Raw genomic sequence first — 14,870 nt, forward strand, 5'->3', positions numbered from 1 at the left:
TGATGAGTCCAAATTTGAGATCTTTGGTTCCAACCGCCGTGTCTTTGTGAGACGCAGAAAAGGTGAACGGATGGATTCCACATGCCTGGTTCCCACTGTGAAGCATGGAGGAGGAGGTGTGATGGTGTGGGGGTGTTTTGCTGGTGACACTGTTGGGGATTTATTGAAAATTGAAGGCACACTGAACCAGCATGGCTACCACAGCATCCTGCAGCGACATGCCATCCCATCCGCTTTGCGTTTAGTTGGACGATCATTTATTTTTCAACAGGACAGTGACCCCAAACACACCTCCAGGCTGTGTAAGGGCTATCTGACCAAGAAGGAGAGTGATGGAGTGCTGCGGCAGATGACCTGGCCTCCACAGTCACTGGACCTGAACCCAATGGAGATGGTTTGGGGTGAGCTGGACCGCAGAGTGAAGGCAAAGGGGCCAACAAGTGCTAAACACCTCTGGGAACTCCTTCAAGACTGTTGGAAAACCATTTCAGGTGACTACCTCTTGAAGCTCATGGAGAGAATGCCAAGAGTGTGCAAAGCAGTAATCAGAGCAAAGGGTGGCTATTTTGAAGAAACTAGAATATAAAACATGTTTTCAGTTATTTCACCTTTTTTTGTTAAGTACATAACTCCACATGTGTTCATTCATAGTTTTGATGCCTTCAGTGAGAATCTACAATGTAAATAGTCATGAAAATAAAGAAAACGCATTGAATGAGAAGGTGTGTCCAAACTTGTGGCCTGTACTGTATGCATCGTCTCATTTGATGTTGCCCAATAAGAAGCCAGAATGTCATTCCATTTTCTTTTCTCAAAAGACACAGGGGTCAAAGCCGTGTTGACAGGAAAGAGGCAGAGGAGAAAACAGCAAAATCACCTGGGGCAGTGCGGGCGGGGCATCAAGGTCACTGTGGCCTTAGGGCAGATTTTTTTTTTCAAGGGCACAGGGCCAAATTAGGAGGGCACGTGGCCTTGTGGCCCTCATGAAATTCCTACCCTGGTCCTAAGGCTGCTTGAAAGTAGTGGGGATAAGGAGCAGGCCTTCGTTTTTGTTTTTTCCTCGTCCCAGTGATTATATGTTGGATATGTTCCCATTCACATCCCCATCGACTGCAGAGCAATGCCAGCGCACAGTCCCATTCTTGTGCATAACTCTCTCTCCAGTGATGTTGTAGCTGTCCAGCACGCCGGGAACCAGCAGGTGGTTCCTCCACCTCTGGTATTTTAATTGTGCTCGTCATAGTGACTTACTTGCACTCCAATCCGTATGCTGTGCTTACCTCAACATTTGTGTCCTGTGTTTCATATCATAGATCCACAAATATTTATCCATATTTCATCATTATCAGACGTTGATCCTCCCTCTGCCTGACCCTCCCTGTGTCCAAGGCTATTCATTTATTTAAAAAGATCTAGGCTATTTAATCATTCTTTATCATATTTTTCATTTTAATACAAAGTGGTAACCACTGTATGTGAATGCATGAATGAGTCAGACCTGTACAGCACTGCATTTGGAATTAATTGTAATAAACTGGAGCTTCTGTGCTTTGAATACCTGCTGTGAAACAACATGACCTTCATCTATTTAAAATGTTTTTTTCTGAGGTCATTTTGGTCCAAGTAATGTGAAAGTAGTGTAATAAGTAACTTATTACTCTAAACGGAGTAAAGTAAAGTAAAAAAAAAAATTTTCAAATGAAGGTAACTAGTAATATGTAATAAATTATGTTTTAGAATAACTTGCCCTACTCTAGTTTCTAACTATCTTGCAACAAGCTAGCTTAGGATAGCGTGCCTGCCAGTGTGTCTCACTGGAGTAGAATGTTCTGGTTTGGGCGTTGTAGGGGCAGATAGCATGTTGCCCATTCCGTCATGTTGGCTGCCTTGTTGAGTGCAGTGGCACTGAGAACATTATAAAAACACAGTTTAAGCTGTATATTTTATTTTTCAAATGTAATAGGATAATTCAAAGTATTGCTCAGTTTGAAATGTGTACCGCACTGAAAACCTTGTATCAAATGATCCAGTACGAATATTTGTATTGTTACACCCCAACAGAGGAGGTGTTTTCTTTACAAAAATGATGGTTAAATGTACCAGTATACTCTTCAGAAGTACTTATGATTCTCTTAAAGCAACAAGCTGACACCTGCTGAGAAAGTTAGCAGGGTCTGAACTGCAACACTGTGAATGTCTTCTATGAGAGACTGTCTGAAAATGTGCACTGTTATCCCAGTATTTCAAAGATTATGGCATCCCACCCCTCTCTTCATTGGCAGGCTTTTCACACTGCCTCTGAGTGGGGCACATTTACAAACCCTTCTGCCTTCAGACGTGGTCATGTACAAACTAGTTCTTTTCAAGACAACCCAGTTTTATGATGGGTGGGCTACTACTAATGCACTGTGAAAGGATCACATCTTTAAAATGTCCCTACTTCTTCAGTACATCATTGGACATATAGAAGGTCAACAAAATACAATGTCAGAGAAAACACTTCTTCAAAACAACACGTCTGGTATAGATAGATACAATGAAAAGATCGAATTTGGATTCAGTTCAGCTAAGACTTTAGAGACGCTCCCTGCTGAATTCAACTGAAGCTCATGCCAAAGGGGAGTGGAAAACCACACAGATTGAGAGCATGGAGAGATATTTTACAATGCATCATTCTCTTTTTGTTGGTAAAGAGAAAAGCAGAGTTTGACAGACAGAGTAGAATACTAAATGGACTTCATGAATGTATTGTTAAAAAAAAGCTGTGTGAATGTAATTGGAATTTATTCTTTTTCTATTTTCCACCTTTCACATGCCTCATGTGCCTCTCTCCTTTCCACAGGGCCTGTATATCTTCTTAGTGTATGCTGTTTACAACAGTGAGGTAAGGAGGCATTCAGTCCATTGTCAGTGCTGCTGCTTGTCGCCACTGCGGCAGAATATCAGAATGTATCTTTGTACGGTATGTGAGGCTGCCAGCCTTTTGGACAAACCAGTTGGTGTAAACTCTGCTTCTCATTTAGGTGAGGAATGCCATAAAGAGGATCAGAGAAAAGAGAAAGGCCTTATCTTTCACGGTGAGTGAGTAAAGAGCACATAGCAGTGATCAGGTCCATCAGTACAGGAAAATTCCCTCTTTACAAATGTTCATTTTAGTAGACCTTTTGTGTGGGCAATTATTTGTTTAGGAGCAGTGTAGTAGAGTAGTCCACATATTCTATTTTATGATGAAATCATCACTTTGCAGCACTTCTGATTGGATTGTAATGTATTTTTAGAACTGTTCCAAGCCAACCAGCTTCCAACCTTCCCAGAAGGCCCCAATTACCTCCTGGGGCCGCAGTCAACCGACCCCCTCCAGTGCTGAGACCAGTGAAACCTCTGGACCCCCCAGCTCCACCTCCACATCACTGGTCATCAAGAATGGTAGGCTGATAACCTGTAGCTGCATGCATGTGTGTAAATGTATCAGCGAACACACACACAGTGCATTCACTGCATACTTGATACGTGTACATTGCGTGTGCAACCATCACCGTGTACTTGCTTTGCGTGCACTGCGCGTGCATTCACCGTTTACTTGTTACACATGCAATGCGCGTGCAATGCCTGCACATGCCTAGACGTGTAGTTATTAGACGTGCGTGCGTTGACACGTCATGTGATCGCAGGGCTCAAAGGTGTCAGCTCGAAGCAATAACGCATCGTGTGACAGGTAGCATGTCATACAAAAATTATTATAAATTTCAATAAAATAAACTTGTCTGATTAACTGAAAACAATTATACAATAACGTAAACAGTAATAGCCTATCGAAAATATAAGTCAAGTCAAGTAAATTGATCATCTGAAAAAAGCCCATTTTACTGCGTTGAGACTCACATACTTGTGAATACTTGCAGCTTTATATCAAGAAAAAAATGTGTCTCATGAAATTGTTATATTTTTAATGTAAACTGTAAATGTATGTCTATTTAACGTTTAGAGGGATTCCAGCATATTGTAGTCTGAGTAGACTGTCAGCATTGTGACTGAAAATATTTCCCCATAATTTACACGGAGTATTAGATTTTTAAAAGGTATCAAACTATTTGAATGCATTGCAGAGTAGAGAGTTTCACCCTCCTGGTCACAGGTTGAGGTGGATTAAAATGAGGTGTGTTAATTCAGCACCATGGACAGCTCCACGGATTTATCATTAACCAGCGACCTGCTCCACCTCAACCTGTGATATCCATGGATTTGGGTCATTCAATTTTAATTATTAATTAATAGCGTAATAGGGTATGGGCGGATTAAAACCAGCGGACTTCTGTGTTATACTTTCCCAAAGTATAGGCTTTATTGTGTGTAGAACCACTTTCTACAGGTGGCAGCTGGCTTCAGTCTTAACTCGTGTGTACTTTGAGTTTCATCTGCAAAACCAACAGTTAAATGTGTATATTGTTGTGTACTGAAAGCTATATTTGCATATGCGTTTGTATGTTTTCTCATTATACAGATTTTTGATACTGTATATCATCGACAAGTGACATTGATTCCACTCTTGCGAAGCACACACACACACACACGCCTGCCTGCACGTGTAAACTATGGAGACAGACAGTTTGCCAAAGTAATTTGATGCGTTCAGGTCGCTTGTTGCAGCGACATCCCAGTGCTGAGAAATACAGCATTGAATTAACGTAACGGAAATCGTCTGCACACACATTTGCCTACACAGGCTAGCCTCCTGGTTTACATAACTTATGAACTCGTTTGCACAGATATGAAACAAATGGAGGAAGAACTGAAGCAGCTTTGTGATGATGCTACTGAAATATTTTCACACGTTATGAGGACAGATCAAACTTATTCTGCAAAGTAGCCTATGGTTTACTAATTTCCCATTTAACTGTTATCACAGACTTGTCTCTACATTGTATAAATCAAAAAGTTCATATCACTTTGTGACTTACTGCATATCATAAATAAACAGCAGATTAATCAAAGTATTTTTGAGAGATTCGGCTTTTAATCAACAGCACATTGATATTGACAGATTCCAGACAACCTCAGTTATACAGTTACATTAACTGGAAAGTGATTTGACTACTACAAAAAATATATAGTCAATAATTAAGGTGGTGATGTTTATTTTAAAGATATACATTTAATTTATCCAACAAAAGGAATTCTTAAAATGTGCAGACCTTCTGCCTGAATCCTGTGTATTCTGCAAACTGACACAGAAACTATGGTTTATTTATTTTATGAATGTATTTATGTTCAATTATTTTGGATTAATGTTGACAATTTGATTCTTTCTGTGGGGTTAATATTAATTTGCTTAAAAAAAAAAAGGACATTACTTTTTATTTGGAGAAAAACAATAATACAGAAGACATCTTTTATTTTTAAACCATCGTGTTTTAGATGGAAAGTTTCATATTCACAAAAGCAAGTGGACGGAAAGGAAACCCAATATACACCAGTTAAAATATGAACTGACCAATATGAAAGCCATCAGGACTTTGAATGTTTATGAAGCCTTAAAATCCTCTCTATAACTTGAATGCACTCACAACTTTGTATATTTGTTCTTATTTATTTACATTCATGTTCATAAATTAAAATAAAATTGGAGGGAAAAAAAACAGTTACACAATAATGAAAAGATATCCCGGCTGCCAGCATTTTCTGGTGAGATAGGCTATGTTAAACAGAAAGTAGTGGGGAAATGTCTGGAGGAACTCTAGAGGAAAGAGAAGTTGCAGAAGAGTGGGCTTCATTATAGTGCAGCTACAGTGGCAGTGGAATTAATGTAAGTGCATTTTCTAGAAAATAGCTTTTTGAAAATAAGAAAAGTCAAATATGAGGTGTTTTCTCATATTTGACTTTTTAAGAAGGCTCTTATTTTTTTCTTATTCTACATCAGAATCAAATGACATTCATGACAAGTGTGACATTCTGAGGTGGTCTACTATCAATCTGAAGTGAAACCATCCTCTGGAAACGTGAGGTTTCATTTTTATTCAAAATAAAAATGAAATCTCTATCCACCTTATTTTCAAACAAAAGTAAATAGTGATCAACTTCCGTTTTTTTGTGTGTGACTTCCGGTCAGCCGCTTTCCCTCATGCTTTCCCTTACCGGAGCTAACGGTGCAAGCTCATTTTTTTTCAATTTTCAGTTGTTTATGTTAGTCAATCAGTTAGTTAGTTAGTTAGTTAGTCTGTGTATTTTGTATAGATAACTGTGCCCACGTTTCCGTTATAATGGAAATTTATTCCCTCTAAACGCGAATAAATCGCACATCAATCATAAACTATGAACCAAAAAAGCACAATCTATCCCAAGTGAGACAAACTGCTTGATCCCCGTCTCCAGTGTACCAGCAGAGAACCTGCAGAACCGAATCAGCAAAAAAACACACTGGGCTAAGCCTCTCTACCTGAGCAGCTGAAGCTGTGTCTCGCACCCTCGACACACAGACGGTGCTTCTGCATTCCAGCCAAACGTGTGCGCAACTGTGAGAAATAAATATGTGAGGCGTACGCTGCTTTTCTATCTTTTTTCCCTTTTCTTTCTGTCAGCGACATACACTCCTAACACAGGACGGGTTGTTTTAATTGACTGAGTTGATCATTAAGCCATAGTGATCGGCTCTGATAGCACCCGAATCAGCATGTACGCATCAACCATCCAGCCGTTACAACATGACTGAGCTAGCAAAGCAGTTTTGTGTTGCTATGTGTGGTATTTATTCAGTTTTGGGAAATCACGATGTCTAGAAAGCATCAGTGGCTGCAGCTGACAGGGACAGCTAACGTTAACACTAGCAGCAATGCTAACATCAGGACATCATCTGTTAAAAGCCTCCCGTTGTCGGATACGACATGACACTACTCCAGTTAGCTCAATCATGTTGTAACTAAGACATCCGCTGGAGAAAATATTTTTTTCACAGGGCACTTTGTGAGTTTAGTGAGTTATTACAGACACGGCTAACTGCTAACAGCTAACGGTTAGCCCAGCTAATCTACGATAACCATGTTATTAATTACACACAGAGAAAATGCTAATGTTTGTTCAGTCATTGTGTTTATAGACTTTACAAACATCAGATTAGTCTAAACAGTGATATAGTGATGTGAAAAATGTGATATATACATATATATAGCTAAACTCAAGGTAAACAGCAAGGCGATTCCCATTTACACAGTGGTAAGAGTGCTGGACCGGAAGTGTCGCACAAAAAAACGGAAGCTGGCTGCGTTCTGTTTTGCCTCCATGTTTCCGTGAAAAATAAGGTGGATACAGTCTGGTATTATGGCACTGACTCACAAACCCCAGACTCCACCTTGTGGCAGGAACAGGCAACAACACACAGCACCCCAACTGCTGTGGAAATAAGTAGGTATAAGTAGGTATAATAAATAATATAACCATTTCATGAGACACAGTATGTTCCCCTTGATATAAAGCTGCAAGTATCCTATTGTTATAAGCTAACAAATGATCTGTTGTAGAAGTGTTAAAAATAGTGCCTGAACAAGGAAAGAAAATAGAAAGATAGATAGATAGATAGATAGATAGATAGATAGATAGATAGAAACTGCATAAATATATATATAGGCTACACTTATATGTATATGTACCGGTGAATACTGGGCAAATGACTCCCTTCAGGGGAATAGCGGAGGGGTTCTATTCCCCTGAAGGGAGTTGGTTTCCCAGTTTTCACCGGCTCATTATACATTATCCCGCTAATTATCTGTTAAATAAATAATTTGAGACAGAATATTGATTAATTATACAATTTTTATTGATTTATAAATTAAATCGGGAGGAGAGAAAAAAAAACTGCCGGCAACGGCTGAATCTCCTTGTCAGGGCAGCGTCCCTAGCAATGCTGGGCTACATAGCAACGGTCATTACACAGTAATATCAGACCACTGAATGCCGCGACTGACCAATCAGAATACAGCATTTAATAGAGCGGTGTAATATATATGCATGTGTATATATATATATATATATATATATATACAGTACAGGCCAAAAGTTTGGACACACCTTCTCATTCAATGCGTTTTCTTTATTTTCATGACTATTTACATTGTAGATTCTCACTGAAGGCATCAAAACTATGAATGAACACATGTGGAGTTATGTACTTAACAAAAAAAGGTGAAATAACTGAAAACATGTTTTATATTCTAGTTTCTTCAAAATAGCCACCCTTTGCTCTGATTACTGCTTTGCACACTCTTGGCATTCTCTCCATGAGCTTCAAGAAGTAGTCACCTGAAATGGTTTTCCAACAGTCTTGAAGGAGTTCCCAGAGGTGTTTAGCACTTGTTGGCCCCTTTGCCTTCACTCTGCGGTCCAGCTCACCCCAAACCATCTCCATTGGGTTCAGGTCCGGTGACTGTGGAGGCCAGGTCATCTGCCGCAGCACTCCATCACTCTCCTTCTTGGTCAAATAGCCCTTACACAGCCTGGAGGTGTGTTTGGGGTCATTGTCCTGTTGAAAAATAAATGATCGTCCAACTAAACGCAAACCGGATGGGATGGCATGTTGCTGCAGGATGCTGTGGTAGCCATGCTGGTTCAGTGTGCCTTCAATTTTGAATAAATCCCCAACAGTGTCACCAGCAAAACACCCCCCAGCAGCTATTTGACCATGAAGGCCTGATTCGCGCAGTCTCCTCTTAACAGTTGTTCTAGAGATGGGCCTGCTGCTAGAACTCTGTGTGGCATTCATCTGGTCTCTGATCTGAGCTGCTGTTAACTTGCGATTTCTGAGGCTGGTGACTCGGATGAACTTATCCTCAGAAGCAGAGGTGACTCTTGGTCTTCCTTTCCTGGGTCGGTGTGCCAGTTTTGTTGTAGCGCTTGATGGTTTTTGCGACTCCACTTGGAGACACATTTAAAGTTTTTGCAATTTTCCGGACTGACTGACCTTCATTTCTTAAAGTAATGATGGCCACTCGTTTTTCTTTAGTTAGCTGATTGGTTCTTGCCATAATATGAATTTTAACAGTTGTCCAATAGGGCTGTCGGCTGTGTATTAACCTGACTTCTGCACAACACAACTGATGGTCCCAACCCCATTGATAAAGCAAGAAATTCCACTAATTAACCCTGATAAGGCACACCTGTGAAGTGGAAACCATTTCAGGTGACTACCTCTTGAAGCTCATGGAGAGAATGCCAAGAGTGTGCAAAGCAGTAATCAGAGCAAAGGGTGGCTATTTTGAAGAAACTAGAATATAAAACATGTTTTCAGTTATTTCACCTTTTTTGTTAAGTACATAACTCCACATGTGTTCATTCATAGTTTTGATGCCTTCAGTGAGAATCTACAATGTAAATAGTCATGAAAATAAAGAAAACGCATTGAATGAGAAGGTGTGTCCAAACTTTTGGCCTGTACTGTATATATATATATATATATATATATATATGTGTGTGTGTGTGTGTGTGTGTGTGTAGGTATACAGTAGGTATACATACACACACATATCTATATATATATGCAGGCCTACAGTATATATGGACCGTTTCATTGCTATTCTGTTGCTAGGGCAACAACTTTGGTCCCTGTTTACTTCCTGTCAGCTTCTGCATTAACATACACTCAAACAGGAAATACAAAGGGACCCATTTAGAATGTTCATGTTGTCCAGTTTGAAACCGTCTATATAGCCTATATAGTCATACGTCCGTAACACGACGCGTTGTTGCTTCAAGAGCTGACACTTTTGACCCCTGTGATCACATGACATGTCTACGCACACACGTATGACTAGCATAGCAAGCTAGTTAGCATAGCGATGCTACTGCTCCTGGATCGATCTGAAAAATAGGCTAGTTTCCCAGCACCATGTTGGAGGAATTTCTAATCACCGTCCAACATTTAAGCCATATCACACTCGAGCTCGTGATGTTGTACTGTGATATCGTCACGGCTGTGATTCGGTCGTAGGCATGAGGCCTAAATGAGTGCCGAAGACAATTACTAGCCTATTTTTCGGATCGACCCAGGAGCAGTAGCATCGCTATGCTAACAAGCTTGCTATGCTAATCAGACGTGTGTGCGTAGACACGTCATGTGATCACAGGGGGTCACACGGCTGTAATTGTCTTCGGCAATGCGGCCTCGTGCCTACGACCGAATCACAGCCATGACGATAACACAGTGCAACATCACGAGCTCGAGTGTGATATTGCTTTTATACAACAGTTCAACAATTAAATAAGCAAGGCTGATTAAGAAATGTTGAAAAATGAGGACAAAATAGATAATTTAAGCATTTTATTTCGCCAACAAAAATAGTTCCCTCAGGACTCCGCTGTCACCGTTGCTATGTAACGCAAACATGGTGCGCCAGGCACTTACTCTTTACACACATTTATCTGCACATGTCCATTAATTGTGTCTGATGACTGCATGGTGGACTGTGGCTTCACAGGCACAGCCAACTCTGCCTTCTGATTTGACAGTATGTTGCTTTTCTCCAAGTCACTGAGCTCCGCTGATGAAACACTGACAAACCTGGATGTGTGCTCAGATGGATTCAGCTTCTCCTCTCCCTCATCTTCCTCTGATGACCATTCATAGTTCAATTCAAAACTTATTATAGGAAATAAATCCATATTTTTGGCTGTTTGACAGTGGATGAATTAATTAGCCTACAACGCAACTGCTGACCTAACTGACACTAACCGTCAGTTTTGATTTGATTGTTGATTGCAATCAGCTGTGAGGCGGAGTGATACATACACAGTGAAATAACTGTGATGTTGTACTCCAATATCATCATGGTTTTACTGTCTCTCGACCAATCAGATTGCAGGGCCGGAACTAACTGTTGTATAATTATTCATATTGCAGGCTAATGAACTGGGGTTGAGCGGACCGGTTGTCATGGCGACAAGTATTGATTGATTGATTGATTTCTGGAAGACGATAAGACAGTAATCCTAAGGATGACATGCTAAAGTAAAATACCAGCAAATTCCAGCATGGTCCTTGGTGTTTACACACAAGAAACAAAGGAAAAAGTAATCAAAGACAATGTATTCACCTGTGGATCTGACAGAGACTCTGGACTGATCATACACAGCTGGACTTGATTGCAGGGCATGAACTGAGAAAGGAGATCCGAGCGAGCGACAGTTTGGCTCTGTGAAGCGGAGCTGCTGTAAAGTCCCCGAGGAAGCCACCTTTATTGCATTCATGGCCGGGAGGGGGGGCGAAGACAGCCAGCGTAGGTGGAGAAGTTCCAGGGGTAGGGTGGAGGTTAGTTAAGGACCGGGGAATTAGGAGTGTCCTCCCGCTTTCCAGCTTTGTGTGTGCAGGCGTCACGCTGTCAGCCGCTTGGTGTTCCAGCACAGGAACCTCCACTGCATACGGGCCGGGTCGGACCAGCGCCACAAGCCTAGACCCCGGTGGAGGGTCTTCTTGATCCAGCCAGTTAAGAGTTTGTTTTAAAGTATGACATCTTAAGTGTTTTTGTTATATTTGCAGTCCTGTCAGTTATAGCCGAGCCCGCTCAAAAACCTTGCTTCGTGCGGTGCTTTCTGTCTGTGGAGTGCACATCTTTAAAAAAACGTTTGACAGAAAATTAACCTGTTTTGTTGACCTTTTTTTGTAATAAATTACTTCTTTTGGACTTCAAACATTTTTCTCAGCACATTATTGGCAAGTTGAGCCATCCGCCGCCTGTAGAAAGTGGTTCTACACACAATAAAGCCTATAGTTTGGGAAAGTATAACACAGAAGTCCGCTGGTTTTAATCCGCCCGTACCCTATTATGCTATTAATTAATAATTAAAATTGAATGACCCAAATCCATGGATATCACAGGTTGAGGTGGAGCAGGTCGCTGGTTAATGATAAATCCGTGGAGCTGTCCATGGTGCTGAATTAACACACCTCATTTTAATCCACCTCAACCTGTGACCAGGAGGGTGAAACTCTCTACTCTGCAATGCATTCAAATAGTTTGATACCTTTTAAAAATCTAATACTCCATGTAAATTATGGGGAAATATTTTCAGTCACAATGCTGACAGTCTACTCAGACTACCATATGCTGGAATCACTCTAAACGTTAAATAGACATACATTTACAGTTTACATTAAAAATATAACAATTTCATGAGACACATTTTTTTCTTGATATAAAGCTGCAAGTATTATAACAGATGATCTGTCACACGCATTTTGGGACGCTTCAGTGTCAGTTGCTCGCTGTCTCAGCGCAGTAAAATAGGCTTTTTTCAGATGATCAATTTGACTTATATTTTCGATAGGCTATTATTGTTTACGTTATTGTATAATTGTTTTCAGTTAATCAGACAAGTTTATTCTATTGAAATTTATAATAATTTTCGTATGACATGCTACCTGTCACACGACACATTGTTGCTTCGACACTTTTGACCCCTGCGATCACATGACGTGTCAGCGCACACACGTCCAATAACCACACGTCTAGGCGTGTGCAGGCATTGCACGCACATTGCACGTGTAACAAGTACATGGTGAATGCACGCACAGTGCACGCGAAACAAGTACACGGTGATGGTTGCACATGTAATGTACATGTATCAAGTACGCAGTGAATGCACTGTGTGTGTGTTCGCCGATACGTTTCACCCCTCATATGACCCCTCATACGTGCGTGCGTGCATGCTTGCGTGTGTGCATGCGTGTGTGCTGTATGTGACATGGTCTTCACTCAAGCAGGCAAATTGTCCTTGAATACTGTGTAACTATTTAGAAGCATCAAAGAAGAAGGGGATGGAAATTTATATAAATGCTGTAGACAGATGTCTGTGTCCAAAAGTTAACATCTGAGAAAAGCAGGTGTATAATCTGAGGCTCTGTTTTATCATAGGCAAACAGACGGAGAGAGACTATAGCTAGGTAGGTAATAAATCAATAAATCCAACATTTTCATAAACTAACAACAACTACTGCTTCATTATGAAGAATGTATGAATCTGCGAACTAGTCAAGTTGCACTTTACACCCATGTCTGTGAAAACATGGATACTTCTCACACATCTACCTCCTACTGTAGGAACACAGAAGATCTATACAATCAACATAGTTTCAAGATGGACACCCAGTATTAGTGTCACCAATTCAGTATCTGACCAAATGTGTCCACTTAGCCGTTAGTAAATGCTGGGCCATGGGTGTGCATCTGCCGCCCTAGCCATTGTAGTGTGTTCCACACCGTTGGCCCTTACCAGCTGTTTTTCAGCTGATTCAGCATGAATCTGAATCTGAATCTGCACTGGCAATGGCGCAGCCCATCAGTGATTGGCAGCTCAGCTCGGCGCTCGAGCAGAGAAACAGTAGTGAGGAGAGTAAACAAAACAGCTAAAGTCAAGTCAAGTCAGATTTATTTATAGAGCATACTGTATATAAAAACAAATGTTGACCCAAGTGCTTCACAAAGAGATAAAACAGGAATGATCAAATACAAACAGTGATGAATAGGAGAAGATAAGATAAGATAAGATAAATTAATAACAACATACAATATTTTGCCAAAATCATAACACAAAAATAGGGCGGCAGTAGCTCAGTCCATAGGGACTGGAGGGTTGCCTGTTCAAGTCCCTGTCCAGACCAAATATGGAGCGTGGACTTGTTGCTGGAGAGGTGCCAGTTCACCTTTAGGACCAACAACTGAAAATGCTCAGTCACCTTTAGTTTTTAATTGAGTACACTGAATGGAGAGTAGTGATTGGTTTCCAGATCTGAGGGCTCAGGAGGTGGAAACACAGTTCAGAAATGTAAGCAGGGGTACATGCAGCACTTTATACACAAATAATTTTAAAGTCAATTCGGTACTTCAATGGTAACCATTAAAAAGAGGCCAGTACCGGGATGATTGGTCTCTCTTCCTGGTACTAGTGAGAAGTCTTGCTGTTGTATATTCAACAAGCTGCAGGTGTGATAGGCTGACTGACTGATTCTTACATAGAGGAAATTGCAATAGTCTAGGTGAGAGGAAATTAAAATCTAAAATTTCTAAATCTTTAACAGAGAGGAATGGTTTTAATTTTACACGTGACCTAAAATGGTAAAAGCCAGTGCTGACAACAGAGTTGATTAGTTCCACTTTTAAACCAGAATCAAAGAATACACCAAGATTTTACGTATGTGATTTTACGTTAAATATCAGAGACCCAAGGGCATTAATAATGGAAGCAGGTGTGACAGCTGGGCCAAAGATTAAAACCTCAGTTTTTTTGGGGCGCCGGTGGCTTAGTGGTAGAGCAGCCCCATGTACAAGGCTGTTGCCGCAGCGGCCCGGGTTCGACTCCAGCCTGTGGCCCTTTGCTGCATGTCACTCCCTCTCTCTCTCCCCCCTTCACACTCATCTGTCCTATCGATTAAAAGCTTGAAAATGCCCCCAAAAAAAATCTTTTAAAAAAAAAAATAAAAATAAAAAAAAAAAAACCTCAGTTTTATCCTGGTTAAGTTTATTAAAGCATTTTATCATCCAGGACAACTTAATAAAGTGTTGACACAAGGTTTGAGTGGGAGGAACAGCTGAGTGTCTTCAGCATAGAAATGGTAAAAGATATTCTACTTTTCACATTGGATGGTGTTGTTAATGTGCTAACTGGCTAACTAGGGTCATGACAGTCTTTTGGTTTCCCTTTTTGAATGATCATTGCAGGCTACTGCTGCCTGCTGGTGTGAAGAGTTATTTCCTTTCATGGAGGTGCAGAATGTACGTGATGGTTGGCTGTCAGCTGTAGTCTTTGGGATGTGTTCAGGTGCAACTTTTTGGCCAAGACACAAGCGACATGAGGTAACAATCAGCCGTTAGTTCCTTGATGTCAGTTTGGTT

At 40.7% G+C, this 14,870-nt stretch overlaps 1 protein-coding gene across 1 annotated transcript in view; it reads left to right on the plus strand.

The window, feature by feature from the left end:
- adgrd2 (adhesion G protein-coupled receptor D2) overlaps positions 1-14,870 on the plus strand; it is a 149,082-nt gene that overhangs the window by 119,411 nt on the left and 14,801 nt on the right. Inside the window, exons 20-22 of the mRNA XM_049578766.1 lie at positions 2,843-2,884; positions 3,024-3,077; positions 3,279-3,426. Coding sequence (XP_049434723.1) covers positions 2,843-2,884; positions 3,024-3,077; positions 3,279-3,426 — 244 coding nt within the window. The remainder of the gene's footprint in view (positions 1-2,842; positions 2,885-3,023; positions 3,078-3,278; positions 3,427-14,870) is intronic.

This window comes from Epinephelus fuscoguttatus, linkage group LG6, assembly GCF_011397635.1.
Source record: "Epinephelus fuscoguttatus linkage group LG6, E.fuscoguttatus.final_Chr_v1".
In the NCBI taxonomy this organism is placed as follows: Eukaryota; Metazoa; Chordata; class Actinopteri; order Perciformes; family Serranidae; genus Epinephelus; species Epinephelus fuscoguttatus.